A 26339-nucleotide genomic window follows, 5' to 3' on the forward strand; every position below is an offset into this window, starting at 1 on the left:
ATCAGCAGTTATACAAAGACTAAAAGTAGCTGAACTTAACTGTTGGAGAAGCTCGGTAAATGCTTCTTCCAGTTCAAGTTTTCGTCGATATATACATCCAGTAATTCCACTGTGTTTATTAACTCATATGCTACATCAATTCTTGTGTGTCTATTTGTTGTACAGAACTGAATGTAGTGCTTTTTTTTTCGAAATTCAGGGTGGTTCTATTTTCAGAGAACTACTAAATAATCATTTGGAAAAATCATTTACCACCTCTTCTGTTGCTCTTTCTCTCTCTCTCTAATATGATTTATTGTAACTCTTGCATGGTCTTCAAAAAGTACTAGCTGTGTTCGTTGACTGTTACGTGGAAGTTCACTAACATATGAGGGTTGGAACTTTAATAGTGTCAGATATTTATTTATAACCTGTACAAAATAGATACATGTTTCAAAGTTTAACTGACGTTCAAAGTAGTCACCAGCATTGTGCATAAACCATTGCCAGCGATGTGGAAGTCATAGGATACTCTTAGCAGTACCAATTGTGTTGAGAATTCGAGCGGCGCGGTCTACTGCCTGACGAATTTGTAGCAGTTCTGAAGCAAATGCCGTGAAGTGTTTCCTTCAGTTTAGAAACCGAGTTGAACTTACGAGTGCTTAAGTCACGGGAGTTCAGTAGGTGGTATAGCACTTAGCAGCCCCATCAGTCAAACAAGTCAGTAACAGCTTGCACTGTACGTGTTTGAGCATTGTCCTGCAAAAAGATGGTCAGGTCCTGCAGAAAGAGTCATCACTTCTGTCTCTACGCTGTTCATTTTTGGAACACAAACTATGACCAGCTTATTGTTATGTGGCATTTGTCTTCAGTGGCAGCAAATGCCATTAGCTATAATTAAAATATATTGAACTGATCAGATACATGTTCTCTAAAGGTTATGTGGTTAATTACAAGTAACAACACTCAGCATGTCTTTTATAGGACACATTGTCCCAGTGAAGATGATCCAGCACTTCCCAGCAAAAAGATCCAGCCGCAACCTGCAGGATGACTTGAATGACTACCTGGCCCTCATCCCCGTCGACGAAATCGTCAAATCGTCCTCAACTACGTCGCCAACGACGCTGAGGTGCAGGCCGCCCTCCAGTACCTCATGTCGGACGAGTTCGAGAGCATCGTCGTCTACGTCGACCAGCAGCCCGAACTGTACGATGTAAGCAACACTCCATTAGACACTTCATACACCTATGAGATGTTGCACTACGTAGTTGGTGATTGCTTGATTTTCTCCACAGCTGCTCAACTTTCTCGAGTCCTCTGGCCTTGACCCCTATGGCTTCCTCAAAACGATCCACGACTTCCTGGGCATTCCTCAGATTTCGAAACCCGCCAGCCGAATGAGGAGGAGCAGCAGGAGCCTCAAGTCCATGCTCGATGAGATCCTCGCCATCCTCCCAGTCGACGAGCTGAAGGCTCTCTAGAACGAGAAGCTGGAGACCAGCCCTGACTTTGCTGAACTCATCAACAGGCTCAGTTCAGACGAGTTCCACGTAAGTAGTGACCATTTCATAGCTGTTGAATGGCTTCGATTGTGCCACCGTTTTATTTTGTATTGCCTCTGTACGTGATCTGTAAATGTAAGTATGACCTTTGCAGCAACTGGTGTTGCGCGTTTTGGAGCTGGACGCTGTGCAGGACTTGATCCAGATGCTGAGGGACGCCGGTATCGATGTGGAAGCCATCATGGACTTCTTCAGGAAGATCTTCGGCTGGACGTTTTAAAGCCACCGAGTCTTCTTCCACTCTCACCTGCGAACTGATAATATAACCACGTTTTCCAGTCCCCGGTTTTGATGTAATCAATGCGTAAAATAAATGAACCTCTGTGCTAAAAGTTAATTGTGATACTTTTTGTGAAACTCTGTGAGTCTGAACCCTCTTTCAATACCAAGTAATTTTAGGCTGTCTCGCAAGACAAATGTTTTTCGACCATTTAAGAACAAAACGTAGGCCAGATTTTTAAATCATTGCTTGCATTTTCTTTCCTCCTAGTCCTAAGTGTGCTGCAGATCAGTATTGACTTTGTTATGAACAGTTTTAATAATGTTTCTGCCGTACTTTCAGATGCCGATATAGGATACCTCTTCCCACTCACTCACTTTCATATTCAGTGGTCTTTTTCCTTTTCTGTGACAACTCTTGAGCTGATATGTCTTTAGAGAAAGACCTCTAAGTATATATCTATGTAGCCGCTTAAATTCCATTACTTGTTACGCGATGACTCTTATGCATGGTGTGGAGGATGGATTCTTAGGTACCTGTGGTGATATTTCATTTATTGTCTTATTTGAAGGTAAATATCAGTTAAAATGTTGATCTGGCTACCATAGTTCCGCTGCAGGAACTGGAAATGGAATACCCTTAGTTTCATGTGATTTTTGAACATACTTATTTAATGAGTTATGCTAGTATGGGGTCCAAAGTAAAGTTCGAGGTTCTGGATTCTGAAATATCACGTTTACGAAGATTTAACAGATCTAATAGTCTTGTTGCGTAAATAATTGCTTCTGAGATATATACTTCAAGTTTTAAATAACATTAACCTGTTGTTAACGTTAAGAGAATCACTATGAATGGATTCATGCAGTACTGTAATAAGTGCTGAAAATAATTTCTCTGTCAAGGCATTAACCATTTCAAACGCTTGATTGGTATATAGTCAAGGGCATTAAAAGTTAGCCTTTTCGAGACTTGCCCAATAAAAGGAACGAATCGATCTTTAAAAATTTCCACAGTCCGTAAAAACAGTTAATGGAAAGAGGGTGAAGCTTCCTGAATTTGGACGTTCCATGCCATCTGACATTTTGAGGTAGTAGAATATTAACGCGTGCAGGCAACAACTGGCTCTCGGTAACACTCACTGTCTGCACATCACAGTAGGAAGATGACGATAATTACAAGTAAATGATTACTAATAGTGGAGCACTACTGACACGGACACAAGGTTCTTTTGTCAATTTAATTATAGGAAATTACTACTGCTAAAATAGTTATGAAGTAATAGTATCTTTTGTACTAATTACACTCCTGGAAATTGAAATAAGAACACCGTGAATTCATTGTCCCAGGAAGGGGAAACTTTATTGACACATTCCTGGGGTCAGATACATCACATGATCACACTGACAGAACCACAGGCACATAGACACAGGCAACAGAGCATGCATAATGTCGGCACTAGTACAGTGTATATCCACCTTTCGCAGCAATGCAGGCTGCTATTCTCCCATGGAGACGATCGTAGAGATGCTGGATGTAGTCCTGTAGAACGGCTTGCCATGCCATTTCCACCTGGCGCCTCAGTTGGACCAGCGTTCGTGCTGGACGTGCAGACCGCGTGAGACGACGCTTCATCCAGTCCCAAACATGCTCAATGGGGGTCAGATCCGGAGATCTTGCTGGCCAGGGTAGTTGACTTACACCTTCTAGAGCACGTTGGGTGGCACGGGATACATGCGGACGTGCATTGTCCTGTTGGAACAGCAAGTTCCCTTGCCGGTCTAGGAATGGTAGAACGATGGGTTCGATGACGGTTTGGATGTACCGTGCACTATTCAGTGTCCCCTCGACGATCACCAGTGGTGTACGGCCAGTGTAGGAGATCGCTCCCCACACCATGATGCCGGGTGTTGGCCCTGTGTGCCTCGGTCGTATGCAGTCCTGATTGTGGCGCTCACCTGCACGGCGCCAAACACGCATACGACCATCATTGGCACCAAGGCAGAAGCGACTCTCATCGCTGAAGACGACACGTCTCCATTCGTCCCTCCATTCGAGCCTGTCGCGACACCACTGGAGGCGGGCTGCACGATGTTGGGGCTTGAGCGGAAGACGGCCTAACGGTGTGCGGGACCGTAGCCCAGCTTCATGGAGACGGTTGCGAATGGTCCTCGCCGATACCCCAGGAGCAACAGTGTCCCTAATTTGCTGGGAAGTGGCGGTGCGGTCCCCTACGGCACTGCGTAGGATCCTACGGTCTTGGCGAGCATCCGTGCGTCGCTGCGGTCCGGTCCCAGGTCGACGGGCACGTGCACCTTCCGCCGACCACTGGCGACAACATCGATGTACTGTGGAGACCTCACGCCCCACGTGTTGAGCAATTCGGCGGTACGTCCACCCGGCCTCCCGCATGCCCACTATACGCCCTCGCTCAAAGTCCGTCAACTGCACATACGGTTCACGTCCACGCTGTCGCGGCATGCTACCAGTGTTAAAGACTGCGATGGAGCTCCGTATGCCACGGCAAACTGGCTGACACTGACGGCGGCGGTGCACAAATGCTGCGCAGCTAGCGCCATTCGACGGCCAACACCGCGGTTCCTGGTGTGTTCGCTGTGCCGTGCGTGTGATCATTGCTTGTACAGCCCTCTCGCAGTGTCCGGAGCAAGTATGGTGGGTCTGACACACCGGTGTCAATGTGTTCTTTTTTCCATTTCCAGGAGTGTATTATTTGCATTCTCAAGGAATATCCACTACCCTATATTATTTAGCTCCAATGGAATAGGTGGTACCTGGAGCTATTCTAGTTTGAATAATTGTAGCCAGTTGCTTATTTTTTGGCTATTATTGTAATATGACATTTAAATTTGGCGCAACAATTAGCATGGGGACCCAGAAACCAATTTATCGGTAGATTCAGGCCGTCGCTGAACAGTTCAGTCACAACCCAGAATGAAAAACACTGTTAACTGCATTACACATGAAATTGCAATTAAAAGGATGTTTTAAATGATGCTTTAACCGTCCATTCATGAAAAATATGTGGAATATTTCAAAACTTACGCTTACAAAATATTTACGAACGTTACAACTCTACAAAGTTTGTTAACGCTTGTTAAGGAAAATAATAGTGCTTCAGTTCAGTAAAGCAGGATACTCGGATTCATCGTAGCACTTGCGACAGGACCCTGATGCCTAAGGATCAAATACGGTGGCTGTACACAAAGTTCACACAACGCAAAATTATTACTGAAAACTAAACCTTATATCTGGTCCACACAATTATACAGCACTCAACTGCTAATGTGAGATGAAGGTGGTGGCAGCGTCGATCTGCTGTGTTATTAAAAAAAGGGCGGCGAAAGTATGCATGGCTCTTCCTGTCTGACGAGCTCTGAAAATTCTCTTCTTAGCGTCAGATTTTCATAGTAAAGAGCTAACTAAACAATGCCATGAATAATAAGCCGCCGCATTACTTGTGTATCAGAGACCGTATTTTGGTTCTTCTCGCTCTTTTAGTTTACGAGATACGCACGCATTTCTTGCTAGCCACCACCACATACGGGACTTGCAGATCGACCGCCAGGTCCTCATCTTCCATTCACGCCTAGCCAGTTCCATTGCGGAGGGACTTCCCCTTAAGTTTTACATGGTTACGGACCTTCTTTCCCTATGCATCAACCAGTAGCATATAACATTTTCATTCTTTTACAGCACATTACTTTTGACATTGCATCCATATATTAATTACAATTACATAAATTATTATAAATATATAATAAAACATTTACATGGATATCACATCAAAGAGCATAGTTACACATAAATCACATTAAATAAAAACAGAAAAAGAAGTTAGATAAGATCATTACATGTACTATGGACAATAGTGTTGCTACTTGTCCCTCAAGAACAATATATTTTATTGGTTCCATAGCCTTTCTCGTTTTCCACGCACAAGTGATTTTAAGTTTGCATCCATTAAGATGATCAGTAACAGCTTCCACTGTACTTGCTTGAGCATTGTCCCGCAAAATGATGGTGAGGTCCTACAGAAAGTGTCATCACTTCTGCCTCTATGCTGATCATTTTTGGAACACGACCTACGACCAGCTTAGAGAAAGAAGTGATGACACTATCTGCAAAGTGATGACACTTTCTGCAAGAGTGAATTTTTCACTCTGCAGCGGAGTGAGTGCTGATATGAGATTTCCTGGCACGTTGTAACTGTGATTCGGACTGGGACTCGAACGCGGGACCTTTGCCATTCGCCGGAAAGTGCTTTACCAGCTGAGCTACCCAACTACGACTCACGACCCGGGTAGTCAGGGCAGCTCAGTCATGCTTCGGAAAGGTCCCGGGTTCGAGACCCAGTCCGGCAGACATTTTTAATCTGTCAGGAATTCTCATATCAGCGCGTTCTCCACTGCAGAGTGAAATATTCATTATGGAGTACTACGTCCCGTAAGAACATGGGACATATCTATTTAGAATCTCTGGCCATGAGCATTTAAAATCCAGGAAAGAACTTAGTGTAATATGTTACGCCTTCAAAGCTACTGTCAGCACGAGATCAGTCTGGAGATGACAACGTCCCTAAGGATTCACAAATCTGTCACTTATGTATCAAGTGGACAGCAGTTGCTGCCCACACCGTACTCTGAATTACATTCTGATGAAGAAATTTGTGGAAGCGACAAACCATGTGTGGCTAGTCGGCAGATACTAAACAAGCGCTTGTACCTCTTGCACGTGCGTGACGCATAGGACGACCGCATATCCAGTGGGGAAAGTATCTGAAGTCGGGGAGCGACAGCGTTGTATTCCGGTGCATAAGAATCAGGGGAGTAAAGTACACGGCGTCTCAGCAGCAAGAAAGCTATAAACTTTAAATAATACGACAAAAACATAGAACCACATACGCTGCAAACAAAACTAGCGAGCCGGCCGAAGTGGCCGTGCGGTTAAAGGCGCTGCAGTCTGGAACCGCAAGACCGCTACGGTCGCAGGTTCGAATCCTGCCTCGGGCATGGATGTTTGTGATGTCCTTAGGTTAGTTAGGTTTAACTAGTTCTAAGTTCTAGGGGACTAATAACCTCAGCACTTGAGTCCCATAGTGCTCAGAGCCATTTGAACCAAAACTGACGAATCATTTTAAAACTCTCGAGAAAGCCTAGAATTTCGATGAAAAGTTCTTTCAGTTGCTGTACTTGAACAAAGGCATCTACATCTACATTTATACTCCGCAAGCCACCCAACGGTGTGTGGCGGAGGGCACTTTACGTGCCACTGTCGTTACCACCTCCCTTTCCTGTTCCAGTCGCATATGGTTCGCGGGAAGAACGACTGCCGGAAAGCCTCCGTGCGCGCTCGAATCTCTCTAATTTTACATTCGTGATCTCCTCGGGAGGTTTAAGTAGGGGAAGGCAATATATCCGATACCTCATCCAGAAACGCACCCTCTCGAAACCTGGACAGCAAGCTACACCGCGATGCAGAGCGCCTCTCTTGCAGAGTCTGACACTTGAGTTTGCTAAACAACTCCGTAACGCTATCACGCTTACCAAATAACCCTGTGACGAAACGCGCCGCTCTTCTTTGGATCTTCTCTGTCTCCTCCGTCACCCCGACCTGGTACGGATCCCACACTGATGAGCAATACTCAAGTATAGGTCGAACGAGTGTTTTGTAAGGCACCTCCTTTGTTGTTGGACTACATTTTCTAAGGACTCTCCCAATGAATCTCAAGCTGGCACCCGCCTTACCAACAATTAATTGTATATGATCATTTCACTTCAAATCGTTCCGTACGCATACTCCCAGATATTTTACAGAAGCAATACATTACATTTGTCTATATTGAGGGTCAGTTGCCACTCCCTGCACCAAGAGCCTGTCCGCTGCAGATCTTCCTGCATTTCGCTGCAATTTTCTAACGCTGCAACTTCTCTGTATACTACAGCATCATCCGCGAAAAGCCGCATGGGACTTCCGACACTATCTACTAGGTCATGTATATATATTGTGAAAAGCAATGGTCCCATAAAACTCCCCTGTGGCACGCCAGAGGTTACTTTAACGTCTGTAGACGTCTCTCCATTGAGAACAACATGCTGTGTTCTCTTTGGTAAAAACTCTTCAATACAGCCACACAACTGGTCTGATATTCCGTAGGCTCTTACTTTGTTTATCAGGCGACAGTGCGGAACTGTATCGAACGCCTTCCGGAAGTCAAGGAAAATGGGATCTACATGGGAGCCTGTATCTAATATTTTCTGGGTATCATGAACAAATAAAGCGAGTTGGGTCTCACACGATCGCTGTTTCCGGAATCCATGTTGATTCCTACAGAGTAGATTCTGGGTTTCCAGAAACGACATGATACGCGAGCAAAAAACATATTCTAAGATTCTACAACAGATCGACGTCAGAGATATAGGTCTATAGTTTTGCGCATCTGCTCGACGACCCTTCTTGAAAACTGGAACTACCTGTGCTCTTTTCCAATAATTTGGAACCTTCCGTTCCTCTAGAGACTTGCGGTACATGGCTATTAGAAGGGGAGCAAGTTCTTTCACGTACTCTGTGTAGAATCGAATTGGTATCCCGTCAGGTCCAGTTGCTTTTCTATTCCTTGGACACTTATTTCGATGCCAGCCATTTTTTCGTTTGTGCGAGGACTTAGAGAAGGAACTGCAGTGCGGTCTTCCTCTGTGAAACAGCTTTGGAAAAAGGTGTTTAGTATTTCAGCTTTACGCGTGTCATCCTCTGTTTCAATGCCATCATCATCACCATCCCGGAGTGTCTGGATATGCTGTTTCGAGCCACTTACTGATTTAACGTAAGACAAGAACTTCCTAGGATGGCTGACATGTACTCACAATACACTTGTAATAATCCTGTGATATGTGTCAATGTTGTGTTAAATGCAGGTGTGAAGTGACGCAAAATGCAGGTGATTCTGCCTCAGTGTAATACGGTTCCACACTCAGGTGTAGGCACTGTGAAAGGTTCAGCAGCCTCTGCTGCTTTGATTTGGTTGCCTTGCCAGTGACCACTACCACCGCTTCATCCACACTCTACAGCTGACTTTGTCGCAAGTGAGTGACTGGACGCACACAGGGGAAGTGCTGGCCGCCGCATCTTACTTGCCAGTTGCCCCCAAAGAGTGTGACTAACCATCTGCATTGTGTGTCGTCGATTAATTGTGGAAGGCAATAATCCTCTGCCTTTTCTTAAGATTCGTTCTACTGTTGACAAGCACCTATAATCCCATTCAACATGTTCCTCTAATGTTAGCCAGGCAAAATGTCCAGGTGAAAGTTAACGTTTTTTGTCCCAATGACAGTCACCCGTTATAAGAATTTTGTGTCATATTGTTTACTCTTATTTCCAATGGTTCAATACATGTATAGCCTTCGACATAAAACCTGCCCGCTGGCCAGCCGCCATGGAGACTAAGTACGAGTAGTTCACTTAAGGCTCCAATAAAACGGATCGCCCCTCTGTCCAGCCATCTGTACGATCTGGCGACACTGTGGGATGCAGAAATGTGTGGAAGAAGTGTTGTCTTCCTCTCGTTCCTCCACAGTGACGTGTCCGCTCGTGGTCCACGATCCCAGACGGGGTCTTTCGGCTAATAACGCATTACGATCATTCCAAGTCAGCCTGCGGTGGCAACGGTTTTCGTGCCTCCAGGTGAGCAACGTGCTGGGGCAGGAAGTGTTTACATCGGTGCGGTGAGTAGCGAGCGTACCTTGGCTGTAATTGTGACATCTCCCGAGCAGACTATCACGGAATAATGGCTCAAACTGACAGAAAAGGTACTCTGAAATGAAACTTCCTGGCAGATTAAAACTGTGTGCCGGACCGAGACTCGAACTCGGGACCTTTGCCATTCGCGGGCAAGTGCTCTACCAACTGGGCTACCCAAGCACGACTCCCACCCCGTCCTCACAGCTTTACTTGTGCCAGTATCTCGCCTCCTACCTTCCAAACTTTACAGAAGCTCTTCTGCAAACCTTCTGCAAGAAGTAAAGCTGTGAGGGCGGGGCGTGTGTCGTGTTTGGGTAGCTCAGTTGGTAGAGCACTTGCCTGCAAAAGGCGAAGGTCCCGCGTTCGAGTCCCAGTCCGGCACACAGTTTTAATCTGCCAGGAAGTTTCATATCAGTGCACACTCCGCTGCAGAGTGAAAATCTCATTCTGGAAGGTACTCTGAAGTTTACCTTTGACAAGAATTTTCCTAGACCAAACTCATTTGAAGCAGAATCATAGCTAGAAGACGCCAAAATCACTTTCGATGGAAAAAACTCTTCATCCGAACAGTCCTCGGAAGGCCCAACAGTAGCGACCGATCACCGTGTCATCTTCTGCTTGTAGACGTCATAGGATGAGGGTATGGGGGGCATGAGGTCAGCACATCACTCTCCAAGCCGTTGTTAGTTTTCGTGATGTGCAGCCTCTATTTCTCAGTCAAGTAGTTCCTGAATTACGCTAAAAAGGACTGAGTGTACCCAGCTTGCCAACATCACACGACAGACCCGATCGGTCACGTACCCAAATGCTAACCACGCCCAACGGTGCTTAACTTCGGCGATCTAAAAAGAACCAGTATAACCACGGTGGCAAGGCCGTTGGCTTCGATGATAATGTGAGTACTACTTCCTCAGTAGTGAAAACTGTTGACTACGTCAAAATGAAAATCTCTAAAACATCTGAAACAATAGTAGAATATTGTGGAGGGGTTTTGAAATTCAGACACAGGGGCAGTAATGTTAGCGAAGAAGCAGTTGGGTGTGCAGGGCTTGACATTCGCGCACTTTTCATCTTCTTTAGTTTTCTTTCTTTTCTGTTATTCTGGTCTCCTTTGTATTGCATTCAGTAGCCCTTTCAGCTTCGGTGACACGTTGTCTGTCAACTCATAGCAGCCCACTTGTCATGTCGTGCCAAGTTTTGATGCCTAGTCTGCTCATGGTTTTTAATCTGCTTGTTGCTCCACCATTAAAACGATATTAAGGCGTCCATTGCACCAAGCTGTAAAGCTGACACGTCAACAAAAAAAGTTTTTTGCACGCATTCCCAAATGCAACTCTTGAAGCTTTCATTCAGATTATGTGGTTTGCCATATAAACATTTTTCCAGGAGTTAATAATCTGAAGGATCTCTACTGTTTTTAGTTCTAACACGACAGTTTCTGGGGTGGGGTTTACATGTATATGTTTTTGTCCAGTTGCTGCACACCTATTATACATGCAACATGACGTATTTCCTTTCGGTCAGAAGCCACGCTGTGAATGCTCATCAGTGGATATTTTGTGATACAAAGTTGCCCATATTTATTTTCTCATTTCACTGACATTATCGCTACTTCTTCTGACGGCTAGACTATACAATTCTGTGAGGTTTTCTATTTCTGATCTGGTGAGTACGTCTCTTCCACTAATTGCTTTGCTGTGAGAGAGGTTTTTCCTGTCATGTCCTTGGAGAGTTTCCTAGGTCTTCCCCATTTTCTTTTGAAATGTCCTATACACTCTTTTCTTTAAAAATTCCTGTTTCGCCACATGGTTCAGCAGCCACAACACTGCTTAACCCTTTAGAGTCACAATACCTGAGGTGGTGAGTGTATCGCATACCACGTCTAGCAACTGACCTACTAAAAATAGAAACTGCCCCCTTGCTTTCCATACCACCACTAAAGCTTTCAAACTTTTTGACACATTTGTGTACATTTACACCGTTGGCACGACCTTGACAGTGTTTCATCAGACATTCATAGTACAGCACCTTGCCTGTATCTACAGAGGTAACTGTGACAACTCCATGTATGACCTCTCTTCTTCCGGGAACCAACTAATGCAGCAACAGTTTCAGTAGATCGACAAATACACACATATAAAAAAAAAAAGTTTTGCATCACTCCCGTTCCCAGAACTCCTGAAGATAGATGTTGACTTGCGGCGGCGCGGTTCTTTCCGTCCCTTTACGACGGACCTGCGCCTACCTGTGAACATTGTCTCAGCAGATCATCAATAGGAAAGCCGAGTGCAACCTACTGTACTTCGACGTGAACCAGGCTGCAATTAGAGTCACTAATCTACGTTTCGAGAGAAAGTTTTCACACGAGATGAAAGGTTGGAAATTTCGTCCTCAATTAATATATTCTGAAACTTAGGTGAACAAGTATCACGTCCAAGCCCGTGCTAGTCTTAACACAGTTACTCACAATCCCTTTCACTCACGTTAGCAAGTTTACGGTGTTGCATTTCCCGAAAACGTAATAGCTACAAAAATACTGATTGTTTTTGATTGATAATGTTCGTCAAATATTAAGTCTGTCGGTACCTAACGCAGTCACAGTTTTTAGCCACCGACCTGCTCAATACGCCACATGTAATATGTGTCTTTTCTCGTCACAAAATTCACTTAAAAATTCCGAAATTTCTACACACACATCGGAATAATTATGCCGTCACTTTCCAACACTTTTGATGTTTGAAACACTGCCAGATCCGGCAACTTATCATTTCCATCGGAACTAGTACTACACACGTCCGATCTGTTTCATGGCTAGGCTTCGACTCCTCCCAAGAATATTCTAAGTCTTCTTTACCAGCAGAGCAAGGCGCGCGAAGAATATTGCTTTACCATTGGTCAGTTTATTCAACAGCCAATAGCGAAACAACATTTTCCCGCGTCAGTCCGCGCTTTTTCATCAATAACCAACCGCAAAATAGTAAACCTAACGACGGCACTTTTTACCGACTTAATTATCTAATATGCTCAAGTTTTGCTTATGCAAAAAGTTATTTACTATTGTTATTTATACCTGAATTAACTTTCCCTTTACCATAAACTTACTTTACAAATCTATTCTACAAAAATCCCCTTTGTCCATATCCATACTTCCTTGAAATGTTCCCACACTAAATCCTACTACATAACTCGTTAAACAATTATCTTCATATTAACCTTAAACCACACTCACGCATCATTCATTCTGCTAAAACACATTTATAACATTTTACCTACACAAAAAGACATAGTAACACTTTATGAAACTACTATAACAGTTTGTGAAAAACATTCTATTACTTTAGTGCACTCTAGTGGGCACAATGTAAACTAAAATCACAGTCCCCCTATCCAATATTATCCTCTATCGGCTGATACATAAACAACGTGCGCGTCCAGTCTCGCGTCACTATCTGTCACTATCTCCCACTTAACCGCCTCCAAGGCAGGATTGGTATACGGCGCTACGCCTCATACTGTGGATATTGTATCACAGACACAGTCCCTTTGATTGTTCAGAGATGCCACCAAACCCGCCCAAATGTGTGAACAACCGGCATGAGCAGCGCCTGTTAGACGACTGCCGATCAGTTCGTCATTCCACCAGGAAGGAGGTACACGGCTTGTGTTGTCTCTAGTTCAACTATGCCTAGACGGTCAGTACCGCGGTTCGATTGCGTCCGCATTGTTACTTTGTGTCAGGAAGGGCTCTCAACAAGGGAGGTGTCCAGGCGTCTCGGAGTGAACCAAAGCGATGTTGTTCAGACGTGGAGGAGATACAGAGAGACAGAAACTGTCGATGACATGCCTCGCTCAGGCTGCCCAAGGGATACTACTGTAGTGGATGAGAGCTATCTACGGATTATGGCTCGGAGGAACCCTGACAGCAACGCCACCATGTTGAATAATGCTTTTCGTGCAGCCACAAGAAGTCGTGTTAGGCCTCAAACTGTGCGGCTTTTCGATACGTGAATCCCATCCCCCGGCCGATAGTACAACCACATCAGGAGCATATTGGCGAGGCATTCGTCTTCATGGACGACAATTCGCTCCTCCACCATGCACATCTTGTGAATTACTTTCTTCAGGATAACGACATCGCTCGACTAGAGTGGCCAGCATGTTCCCCAGACATGAACCCTATCGAACATGCCTGGGATGGACTGAAAATGGCTGTCTGTGGACGACGTGACACACCAACCACTCTGAGGGATCTACGCCGAATCGCCGTTGACGAATGGGACAATCTGGACCAACAGTGCCTTGATGAACTTGTGACAGTATGCCACGACGAATACAGGCATGCATCAGTGCAGGAGGACATGTTACTGGCTATTAGAGGTACCGGTGTGTACAGAAATCTAGACCAACACCTCTGAAGGTCTCACTGTATATTGGTACACAACATGCAATATGTGGTTTTCATAAGCAATAAAAAGGGCGGTTATGATGTTTATGTTGATTGTATTCCAGTTTTCTGTACAGGTTCCGGAACTCTAGAAACCGAGGCGATACAAAACCTTTTTTGATGTGTGTATCTACAGTTTCTTTCGCTGACCTCTGCATAGATGCTACACTGACTTATTTTAGGGCATTATGCAAACTTTGTAACACCTCTCAAATTTGACATGTGACGGTGGGAGATCCGTCATAGAATATCTGAGCTGCTTTGCTTCCCATCCCCACCTGTTTGCATAAACAAGTCGAATATTCCCTTCACTTTCTTTTGTGCATGTGACTGGAGATGTCACTGTACATTTCGTTACTTTACACACTTGATGTTCCATCACAATTTTGCTGGATAGGCCTCTTCTCCTACATAGGTCATCACTAAACGTAAGGAATTTTCACTATTGTAGTATTTACGTTTATCAACAAACAGGAATTTTGTAGGCTTTCACTTACTAATTAAAATGTAACCGTTATTTTCACTGTTTACAACACTAACTTGTCCAATTTAGGTAGGATGTTTGAGCTTGCGTTTTGAAGCTCTGCCTGGAGAACTTTTAGGCCTAACGTCACTTCGCTGTGGCGTAACAATTTCTTAATTTTTTCCGACTTCTAACAACATGCTTGTGTTCATTACCGTACAATTTACGAATGCAATTAAACTTCTCCACTTTTGGCATTTTATAACGTAAAGTGGTTGCCATATCCAGTCACAACAACAAGTTTGCAACATGAACACATGTGAGAAACATAAATAAACTCAAGTAATCTACTTGCATCGACAGAAAAATCGACTGCAGAAAATCCCTGTTAATACCACAGTTGGTACGTTCTTCAGGGTTATTATACAAACGAGTTGTTACAGAAATAGCGGCGCCAATATTAAATAACGAGACATTGTGAGCAAGGTCTTTCGTTGTGACAGCTAGACGTTCACGGGCAGCTTTTGCTTTAGAAAAGTGTCTAAGCACGAAAACTATAAGGTGCTATGTATAAAGTATACAATTTTAAAAACAGGAAGGATCACAGAATTTTACTAAACAAAAAAATATTTATTTTTGCCCTCATTACTTCCAAGACCCCTTAAGAGCTGTCAGCTCTTGTTAAATATAAGAGATGTTTTTAACAGCACTGAAGATCAACAAGTGCTCATAGCTGTCAATGTATATCATTTACTACACATGTTTACTTGTCATTTTTGCCTTATTTCGACTCATTCTACCACCTCTCAAAACATGGAAAGCAAAGAGCTTCCAGGAGAATAGATTTGTTTCACAGAATCTAAGATAACGAAGTGTTCATAGCTCTTAAGGTGTGCAGTTTCGAGGTCACGTTTACCAGAATTTTTTGCCTCGAATTATAGATCCTATCACATCCCTGAATATTAACAGTTCCTCCTGGGACACAAGGATGATATAATGAATTGTAGTGGGTGTAGCTTTATATGAACATATAAAGTTGTAAAATGGAATTAGCAATAACCGATGGAATCGAAAGGATCAAAATGTTGCAGGCTTGGTTGCATTTCAATTGGCACTCGATTTCAATCCCTATAGCAGCCAACTTTTTACTCTTCTGTGGCAGAGATAAAAGCCGCTAGACTTAAGTCTTTTCGCTATTTTAAGCTAAGGGCAAAAAACCTATTACCCTGCACACTTGATAATGATTTTTTTCTGCTTTTGCTGACAAAGCATGAGTAAGGTAACACACTAGATGTAAACACAGAGCGTATGAAAATCGAAAGTGTCTAACATCTTAATAACTCGAGTAGATATAGGTACCCTTGTGTCACATATACTTTTTTTTTTAATGGATTCTCATGATAAGGTTATCTTGGGTAAGTTGTAATTCACCTACATTAGTGCAGTGAATATTATAAGAGGGTTTTTCCATTAGGTAACTGAACACAATGGTACACAAAAAAGAAAAATTAGTCGCCAACAATATATCTCTAACGTTATCTAAAACATTGTAAGAATGCTCAAGTAGTTTCCCAATTCCACACCTGTAGACACTACCCATTTGGCCTTAAGGATGCCATCAAGCCAGGTTTGAATCATATTTTCGACCAGAAAGGATTTTCGTGGTATATGCGCGATACAAAGTCGGAAAGGTAAAAACTTTATTGTGCAAGATCAGAAGAACAAGTGCGTGAGGAATGACTTCGCAAACAAACTCCTGGATAGTTTTGTTTGTGAAATCAGCAGAGTGCATTATCATATAATAGCAACACTTGGAGCAACTTTTTTTGATCCTGTTCCTTATACTGCGACCGAAAATTATTCCGGTTGTTGGCAACAAATGCCAGCGTACGATGGACACACCTCTGGCAATGAATTCGTGGTGCGCAACACCCTTTTAGTACCACCGCATACAAAATATTGTCTGTACACACTGACCTTTGCTCCTGAAGAGGCTTTTGTTAGAACTCTGCCATTAATTTCTTCTACAGAAGTTAACACAAAGGCCAATTAATTCCTCACTAGTAACAATATCGCGTAGGGATGGTTAATGATGGAACTCACGACGTTTGAGCAAAAATGCAGTAATAATCATCACTTTCATTTTTGTTGCTTCAAATTAGAGCAATTAAGTAGTGGAACAAAGCTGACCCTGAAGAACTTTTGATATCAAATTGAAATGCTAATAAATTAAACTGATCAATTATGTCACCACTCCTTCTCCTCCACTCTTCACATATTGTTAAGCTAATTGATTTACGACCCCACTGAGGTTGATTTATGGCCACCTGGGGATAATCTGTTCTTCTGAGAAACTTCTCATCCCTACCCCACCCCCTCCTCCTCCTCCTCCCCCCTCTGGAAATGGAGACACTTTTTTTGTCACTCACTCCCCTGTTCAGTTCTCAGACACTTTCCCCCCCTCCAGTGGAATCCAGCAACCTCCACCTCCCCTCCCCACCCGATCTGGAGACTGGCAGCAAAAAGAATCAGTTTATACTGAGCTTCTGGAGAGGAAGGATTTCACGACACAAAATGGGCGGTAAATTCGAGCAATAAACTTTTTATTTCTATAAATATTATTTAAATTAATTAATTAAATTGGTGGAATATGCTGCACTGTTGTTATCTTCCTCTGGGCGGGAAAAAATAGCCCACTCTTTGACATCACAATTGGTACATCAAAAATGGGGAAAACAGTTCATTTGCAGTACCATATGAAACAATTTACAGGAGTTAAGGTATAGGAAAAATATCTGGAAGGTGTATGTCAAACAGAACGCTTAAAACACATACCAGCACCTTATGGCGATTCTTCTTTGTAATAAAATGTATTTTCAGTATTTTGAGAATCACACACAAACATTTTGCAAATCAAATCTTGTGCACTGATGTTTGAGAACGCAAGCACCCATCTCCACCAGAACATTTTCACTAAACATGTCTGGCGGGAAAAAACAAACTCGTGATCGTGAATTGCACACCATCTGCCGACTGCAGGTTGTGCTGGAAGCCGTGGCGGCGCCGGATACGAGATGAATTGAGACCTGCACCTATGTCGACTACGCCAGCAGTTGACACTCATCTCCCGATACCCACACATTGGGTGTACCATATGCTCAGAGACTGGAGAGACTGTCACCGTAACTGCCAGCTGTCAACCGATCAGTTTTAATGGGGGGGGGGGGGGGGCGGGCGGGGGGGCAGGGGGTCAATAATTGTCCAGGACAAGCACTGATCATATTGAATCTCCTCAAATTTCCAGATATAAGTTGGGGAATACACACAACACATGCGTCCGCTTCTGTCATCTCTCAAACAGCAGAATGGTTAGTTCGCTATTCAGCCACCCAGATGGCACAACGAGCTCCGCCGCTGGGACTTGCCCCCACAACCGTGGGCAAGAGCCGACTACCCACATCCTATTTTTGTAACTAACCAGTCGGCACAGGCTAAAACGCAGCTCCTGATCCGCCACGCCCCTGCGACTGTCCCTGTCGCCGTCCACAGCACACTCCAAGACAAACAGGCACGGCTTGAACGTATTGTTTTAACTGCAGTTCCACCCCCAACATACACTCAGCCTAGTTTCAAAAATCCGCTTTACCCTATCCGAGACAGGGTTGTTGCTGTCCATACAGCTCGAATTTCTCACGCGAAATGTAGATTCCTCCCCTTTATACTAGTTATTTGTGAAGACAGAAGAAATTGGAGTGTACATACTTCTTCACATCGCTAAAGTATCGTTAATTGTGAAAATCCTATACCAAAGTATGACATATGCTATAATTCCTCTACGTATTCTCTCATGAGGTAAACAGAATCTGTTGTTATCAGCTTAATATCGTTTACGTCCTGTATCACAGGACTGAATATTAAACTCATTTTTGGCTCATGGTGGAGTGCTAAGAGCATGCTCTACCTCTGGGACACGATATTTCCTCACTTTCAAACTCTCTTATAGTAGTATGCATCCGTTCCCTATGAAGCCTAGGAAATGGTTCAAATGGCTCTGAGCACTATGGGACTTAACATCTGAGGTCATCAGTCACCTAGAACTCAGAACTACTTAAACCTAACTAACCTATAGACATCACACACATCCATGCCCGTAGCAGTCGTGCGGTTCCGGACTGAAGCGCCTAGAACCGCTCGGCCACCGCGGCCGGCCCTATGAAGTCTCTTAAGGTAGCAGCACAGGGGATTTGTAAATATCAAAATAATATCACATATCACTTTATAAATTCGGTAGTATAGATGATTTTATTACAATGGCCACCCCCCTGTATAGATGGAAGATTGAAATCTCGTTAAAAGATCACGCCGCGACTAAATACACCTGATTACTGCTACAACTCAGGAGACATATCTGTGGTAGTGTCGCCCTCGCTTACACTCGCCCAGACAGCACGTCAGTGATATCAAATGGATTCAGTAATTAACGAAATTGATCATGAGTGTCCGTTCGCATGGTGAGCAACGCTTTTCCTGCAGTTGGATGCCACTCGGCAGGTAGCCTCTACAGACGCTTTGTGACGCCTCTGCGAGCATCCCACTATAACTTCTATACCAAAACAAGTTGTATTTAATGTATTTAATCGTATGACTAGGGCCCCCATCGGGCAGGCCGTTCGCCGGGTGTCGGTCTTTCAATTTGACGCCACCTCGGCGACCTGCACTCGATGAGGATGATAGAATGATGATGAGGACAGCACAACACCCAGCCCCTAGGCGGAGAAAATTCCCTGACCCAGCTGGGAATCGAACCCGGGCGCAGACGACTGACAATCAGACACGCTGACCATTCAGCTACCGGGAGCGGATAACCGAAACAAGTGGCAACTGTCGCCAAAAAGCTGAAGATAGCGAACTCTAATTACCTTTGTCTGTCGGTTGCCTTCTCATGCTGGTGGAAGTATCTCACTCAAAATTCCGTTATACTGCTCCCAAACTAATCCTACTGAGACATGTTGGTCTATGGTGACAGCAGGACGTTTCAATCTCTTCTCCACATCTGCGTCACTCCCTCACCCCTCCCCCATATGCGGATTAGCCGTGACAGCAGCTAAAACATCTACTTGGGCATCATCATTTTTTGCAGTTCGTGGTTGACGTTTCACATGTGGCTGAACGCTTCCTGTTTCCTTAATTAACGTAACTATCCGGCGAACGGTCCGGAAACTTGGATGATGTCGTCCAGGATACCGAGCAGCATACATAGCACACACCCGTAGGGCATTTTGATCACAATAGCCATACATCAACACGATATCGACCTTTTCCGCAGTTCCTCTTTTTCCTTTATTGAATTTCGATTCCCCCCGAAGGCGGCGGGCTGTCAGCACCTTAGTACGCTGCTCTGCAGCCTACAGACTTTTTCAAACGTAAGCAGAAGAGAAGAAACAATAAAAGCAGGCGATAAAACGGTGACTTAAATTGTAAAACGGCGGAAAATTGTGGAAAGTTAAAACATAAAGCAAAGGGTTGGCAATGCTAATAAAATACACAGGGATCAGACAAGTAACATAGTAGACAGACAATTAAAAAACACGGCGACAGTCTGGTTTCTGTTCGCAATAGATATAAAAATCAGACCCAGCGGCAGTATGATGTCGGGTCGCAACACTTCCGAAAAAACACACAACACTGAACACTCACTGTGAACACTGCACGAAAATGTCAGCATAAAGATGACACACCCTAGCCAAGGGCAGATGGGGGGGGGGACCTGGACAGATGAGGGGGAAAACAAGGAGGGAGGAGAATAAAAACGAAAGGGGGGGGAACAAAAGGAGGGAGAGGACTCATAAGGGGGGGGAGGGGCAGGGCAGACGCGAGAGTGAATGGGAAAAGGCAGAGGAGGGAATTGCAAAAGGACTTGGGGGAGAGAAGAGGGGGCAGAGAGAGGGTACATGGGGAAAAAAGAGGATGGAAGGGGGGGAGAGGGAGCTCAGGAAAATGACAGAGGAAAGAAGGGGGAGTGAGGATCAGAGTTGATAGGAGGGGTAAATGGAGGGAGAGAGGTCATCATCCAGGAGGGGGAGTTGATGGAACCACCTTGGGAAAACAAAACGAAAAAAGTGGTCCATCTAAAAATTCATATTTCTTTACATACCCGAATATGTAATAAAAATGGGGGTTCCTGTTTAAAAAACGCAGTTGATATCCGTTTGATCTATGGCAGCGCCATCTAGCGGGCCAACCACAGCACCATCTGGTTTCCCCCTTCAAGCTAGACAAGTTTCGTTCTTTGTAGTTTTTTCGTTTGACGCTTATTTCGTGAGATTTTTGGCCCAGTCACTATCAATGGACCACCCTGTACAGAGCCCCTTCTGATTTCGGAATGTAATTAGCTTAAGAAAAAAATAGCAATAATCCAGCTATGCAGTGGAATGAGATGTGTGTAACTCAATCTCCAAAGGTTTGTCAGGGCTATTTATGCACAGTGGTGCAATGTATGGTACTTCCTCCTGCCACTAACAAATGTTCCATTAAAACTAAAGTCTTCCATGTCTAATCGAGTTATGTTATTTGCCTTCGAAAAAAAAAAAAAAAAAAACAGTAAGCCTAAGGGTCATTGGAATCAGATGCTTGTAAGATAGGTCCAAAACGACTGTCAGGATTATGTATGTGCAGTGATTCTGTATAATTAACAAATGATACTTTAAAATTACAGTATTCTGCGCCATATACATCCCATACTGATGTTTGAAATGTATGTCTGTACTGCCAGCATACAAGCAAATTTAGAATATGTGGCCAGAAGTGACAGTATGATCACGTGAGCAGAAGTGTCAGTATCTTGAATCTTTAGATTAGTCTATATATAAAGGGGGCTTTGGAAACAGGTCGATTGTGGCATAGTGTGTGTCTGAGGGTGTTGGGAGGATACATCAGTGGGTCGAACTGTTTGTTTTGCATGATACTTGTAACCTGTGCAGAATGGAGATACTCCCACATTCGTCTCCTGAACTAGCATCGTTCTGCAGTTCAACGTGTGGTGTGTGGAAATTAGGTTAGCTCAGCCTAACTATAGAACATACGATGTGAGGCTGGCACCTTTCAAAGGTTAGTCTTTGGTTATTAAGCAATGTCCTGACAAACTAAATGACACTGGATTCTTTTATACTGCTGACAGAGATGAAACTGTTTCCAATTCGGTGGAGGGTTGAAATATTGGGATGAAACAAATAACTCATGGGTTGAACACGCTGTGTGGCATTTCGAGTGCTTGTCTGTTCTTTTGCGAGGGGTAGGGATATTGTGGATAATATCTGTCAGAAGAGAGATGCAAAAACTAGTGCGAAGGCTGCAGCTAATATTAAACCTCGTTAAAATTTTCTGACAGCAGCAACAGAACTCCATGTATTGTGAGAGCTTCTGGCAATACTGACCTGTGAAACATCTGCTCCCAGGAAGCAGTAGCAGTAGTAAATATCATTCCGTCTCGCAGCGGAGTATTATTGTTAAGATTAGTGCTATAGAGTTCCGTATAATCCGGTAACAAGTGCTTTGCGACATGTACACCCCACTACGCTAGCAGCGACTAGATTCTGTATTGGAGGTGTACTGCAGGAAGAAAAAGAAAATCTGGGTGCTGCCTACGGCCTTGCATCATATTACTTTAGTCTGAAACATACACAGGAGATGTAATCAGAATTGGCAGCTGAAGGTGCTTGGTTCCTTATCGTATTCACAGTGTGCTGGTTGGAAGGATGATGTCGTACATCAGTACTTTAATAGGCGGAAGGCTACACACTTTAAAGACATTGCACCACATCCCAACGTCGGAAGCATGTTTCATATTAGGAGAAACTGGTATGTATGCAGCGGGAATATAAAAAATCCATGTATAGCAGAAATGGTTGACGTTGAAATGGATCATCGGCCTGTACTACTGCAACAGCCTTCTACGGATGACTACTAGCTTATGGATTCGGGTTATCAGAATGGAAATGCGCGACTACATGACGTTAGTGGGAACGTTTACATCTTTTCCCGTAAAAATAACCTAGTTTTTAATTTCTGACTTCTAGCTATGGACATGGGCTGCTCGAGTTTGATCCTGTCTAAGAACTAGTGATACGGAAGTAAATTTCAAAAATTGGTAAGGAATGTATCTGGTGCAGAAGACTAGTAGTTTTAAAGGAATATTTCTTAGTTATGGAAGGGAGAATCCAACACAGCATCACTTCTGGAGTCTCTATGTACGTATATGGCTTGGAAAACTCCAGTTTTAATGGAACGTTTGTTAATGGTGGGAGGAAGTACCACACACAGCATCACTGTACTTAAATAACACTGACTTCTCCACCTTGATATGTGTTGGTTTGCTGCGAAGCTGTGATGGAAAAAAAATCTCTGTAAAAGATGACGTATTTCTCCCAAAAAAGTAGGGGTGGGTTAGTATATATATGGAACAGAGAGACAATCAGCAATAGAAGTTCCATCTTTTGCTTTCTGCCGGCCAGGGTGGCCGAGCGGTTCTAGGCGCTACAATCTGGAACCGCGTGACCTCTACGGTCGCAGGTTCGAATCCTGCCTCTGTGATGGATGTGTGTGCTGTTCTTAGGTTAGTTAGGTTTAAGTACTTCTATGGGATTGATGACCTCAGATGTTAAGTCCCATAGTGCTCAGAGCCATTTGAACGATTTTGTTTTCTCGAGAAATAAGAGGCAACATTCTTTCGTGAGATTTGTGTGCCTATAAATAGATGGACTGACATCCTAACAGGTAGACGAACTTAAATCAACATTCATGTGCACGCTTTGCAAACGTGGCGGAGGGTACAACACTACTAGTCATTTCCTTTCCTGTTTCACTCGCAAATAGAGCGTGGGAAAAGGAATTATCTACATGCCTCTGTACGTGAGTTAATTTCTTGTGTCTTATTTTCGTGGTCATCACGCAAAATGTATGTTGGCGGTAGTAGAATCTATCTGCAGTCAGCTTCAAATGTCGGTTCTCTAAATTTTCTCAATAGTGTTTCCCAAAAAGAACATCGCCTTCCCTCCATGGATTCCCATTTGAGTTCTCGAAGTAACCACACACTCATTTGTCGGAAACCATTACGAAAGCTTCTACAGGGTTGTATTCCTAGCGAAACTCAGATCTACACGCTCATACACGTCTTGGATAGGGTGGTCAGTAGACAGGAATTTTCCTTTTGTTCGCTGGGTCAGCGTTTCCAGCATATTTCGAAAACACATCTCAAAACGTTTCAGGTGTAATGGAGGGAAGCATATTGCCCAACATCTTGGTATTTATCCCATCTAACATTTAAGCTTTTGACAATGTTGACTGGAACACCCTCTTGGAAATTCTAAAGGTGGCAGGGGTAAAATACAGGGAGCGAAAGACTATTTACAATTTGTACAGAAACCAGATGGCAGTTATAAGAGTCGAGGGACATGAAAGGGAAGCAGTGGTTGGGCATGGAGTAAGACAGGGTTGTAGCCTCTCCCTAATGTTATTCAATCTGTATATTGAGCAAGCAGTAAAGGAAACAAAAGAAAAATTCGAAGTAGGTATTAAAATCCATGGAGAAGAAATAAAGACTTTGAGGTTCGCAGATGACATTGTAATTCTGTCAGAGACAGCAAAGGACTTGGAAGAACAGTTGAACGGAATGGGCAGTGTCTTGAAAGGAGGGTATAAGATGAACATCAACAAAAGCAAAACGAGGATAATGGAATGTAGTCGAACTAAGTCGGGTGATGCTGAGGGAATTAGATTACGAAATGAGACACTTAAAGTAGTAAAGGAGTTTTGCTATTTGGGGAGCAAAATAACTGATGATGGTCGAAGTAGAGGGGATATAAAATGTAGACTGGCAATGGCAAGGAAAGCGTTTCTGAAGAAGAGAAATTTGTTAACATCGAGTATAGATTTAAGTGTCAGGAAGTCATTTCTGAAAGTATTTGTATGGAGTGTAGCCATGTATGGAAGTGAAACATGGACGATAAATAGTTTGGACACGAAGAGAATAGAAGCTTTCGATATGTGGTGCTACAGAAGAATGCTGAAGATTAGATGGGTAGATCACATAACTAATGAGGAAGTATTGGATAGGATTGGGGAGAAGAGTAGTTTGTGGCACAACTTGACCAGAAGAAGGGATCGGTTGGTAGGACATGTTCTGAGGCATCAAGGGATCACCAATTTAGTACTGGAGGGCAGCGCGGAGGGTAAAAATCGTAGAGGGAGACCAATAGATGAATAGACTAAGCAGATTCAGAAGGATGTAGGTTGCAGTAGGTACTAAGAGATGAAGAAGCTTGCACAGGATAGAGTAGGATGGAGAGCTGCATCAAACCAGTCTCAGGACTGAAGACCACAAAAACAACAACATTTAAGCGCCTAGTCCTTCTGGGGAGGATAGGACAACTTTTGGGAGACTGGAATCCTTTACAGCTATGTAGCACGGTGAACGTTGGCTAGTCAGCCGGGAGTGGCACAGCCCCGATCTGTGGGGCAGAGTTGGGCGACCTGGTGGCGGCGGCAGCTGTTCGCATGCGACCCAGTTGTTGCGAGGGGACGGGGGTGTCACGGCAGTGGAGAAGAATCACACGGCTCAGTAGGATTAGTTCGGGAGCAGTTTAGCAGAATTCTAGACAAAGCGTAATTACCGTTGGATATCTTCAGCTATTTGATGGTGGTTACCATCCATTTTGATATCGAATGATGTGGCTACCTAGCCTGTGGGATGCCTCAATAAATGTCACAAAAGCACCTGTAGAGGCTACCTGCCGAGTGTCATCCAACTGCAGGAAAAGCGTTGTTCAGGATTTTCACAGTTAATGATACTTTAGCGATGAGAAAAAGTATGTACGCTCCAATTTCTTCTGTCTTTACAAATAACTCGTATAAAAGGGAGGAATCTACATTTCGCGTTAGAAACTGGAGCTGTATAGATAGCAACATCCCTGTCTCGGATAGGGTAAAGTGGATTTTTTAAACTCGGGAAACTCTATGTTGGAGTTGAAAGTGCAGTTAGAGCTACGAGGGGTGACCAGAAAGTAATGCACCGTACTATTTTTTCTCAGCCGAAAGCAATGCTACGAATGCGAAACGTTACGTACGTATTATTTCAAGTCTCCAGAGTGAGCGCGCCAAGTTTCCGTCACATCCGACAGATAGCGTAGCTGCTGGACAGTTGGAAAATGGCGTCTGTAGGTGATGTTTGTTACAAACAACGTGCGGTCATTCAATTACTCACTGCAGAGGAAGAAACTGTGGGGAATGTTCACAAACGCTTGCGCAAACATTATGGAGCATATGCTGTCGACAGAAGTAGAGTTAGTTGCTGGGCACAGAGGGTGAGGTTATCAGAAGGCGGGTCGGCGGAACTCCACGATTAGCAGTGGTCAGGGAGACCATCCACGGCCGTCACACCTGATATGTTGCAGCGAGCTAATGATGTCATTCGCGAGGACAGACGCCATCGTGGACGACATTTTGAGGACGATGAGGAGGTAATTCACACACTGAAGCACTGGCTCTGCCACCAGGACAAGGATTGGTACCGACTGGGCATACACCCTCTTGTTTTGAGCTGGAGGTAGGCCACAGAACAGGATGGAGATTACGTGGAAAAATAGCGTATGTAGATAAATACCATTCTTTCGTGTGTGTAGTTCTCATTATGTTCAGTAAAGAATTGTTAAAGAAAAAAATGCGGCGCACTACTTTCTGGGCAACCCTCGTACATGTCCAAGCAGTGCTTGCTTGTCTTGCAGTGTTTCGCAGCCAGTGGCAGGGGCAATCACGGACACTTGTTTGACCGGAAGCCGCAGCTTAGTCTGCACTAACCAGGTACTCACAAAGAAAGGCTCCAGCTAGTAAGCTCTAGCCCGCAGTTGTGGGTGAAAGCCCCAG

The 26339-nt window shown here is 44.0% G+C and overlaps 1 protein-coding gene across 1 annotated transcript in view; it reads left to right on the forward strand.

Moving 5' to 3' along the window:
• Positions 1-1764, forward strand: part of LOC126481728 (uncharacterized) — a 160738-nt gene extending 158974 nt beyond the window's left edge. The window contains 4 exon segments of the mRNA XM_050105681.1: positions 964-1073; positions 1118-1195; positions 1278-1532; positions 1639-1764. Coding sequence (XP_049961638.1) covers positions 964-1073; positions 1118-1195; positions 1278-1532; positions 1639-1764 — 569 coding nt within the window.
• Positions 1765-26339: the final 24575 nt, after the last annotated feature.

This window comes from Schistocerca serialis, chromosome 5 (genome assembly GCF_023864345.2).
Source record: "Schistocerca serialis cubense isolate TAMUIC-IGC-003099 chromosome 5, iqSchSeri2.2, whole genome shotgun sequence".
Taxonomy (NCBI): Eukaryota; Metazoa; Arthropoda; class Insecta; order Orthoptera; family Acrididae; genus Schistocerca; species Schistocerca serialis.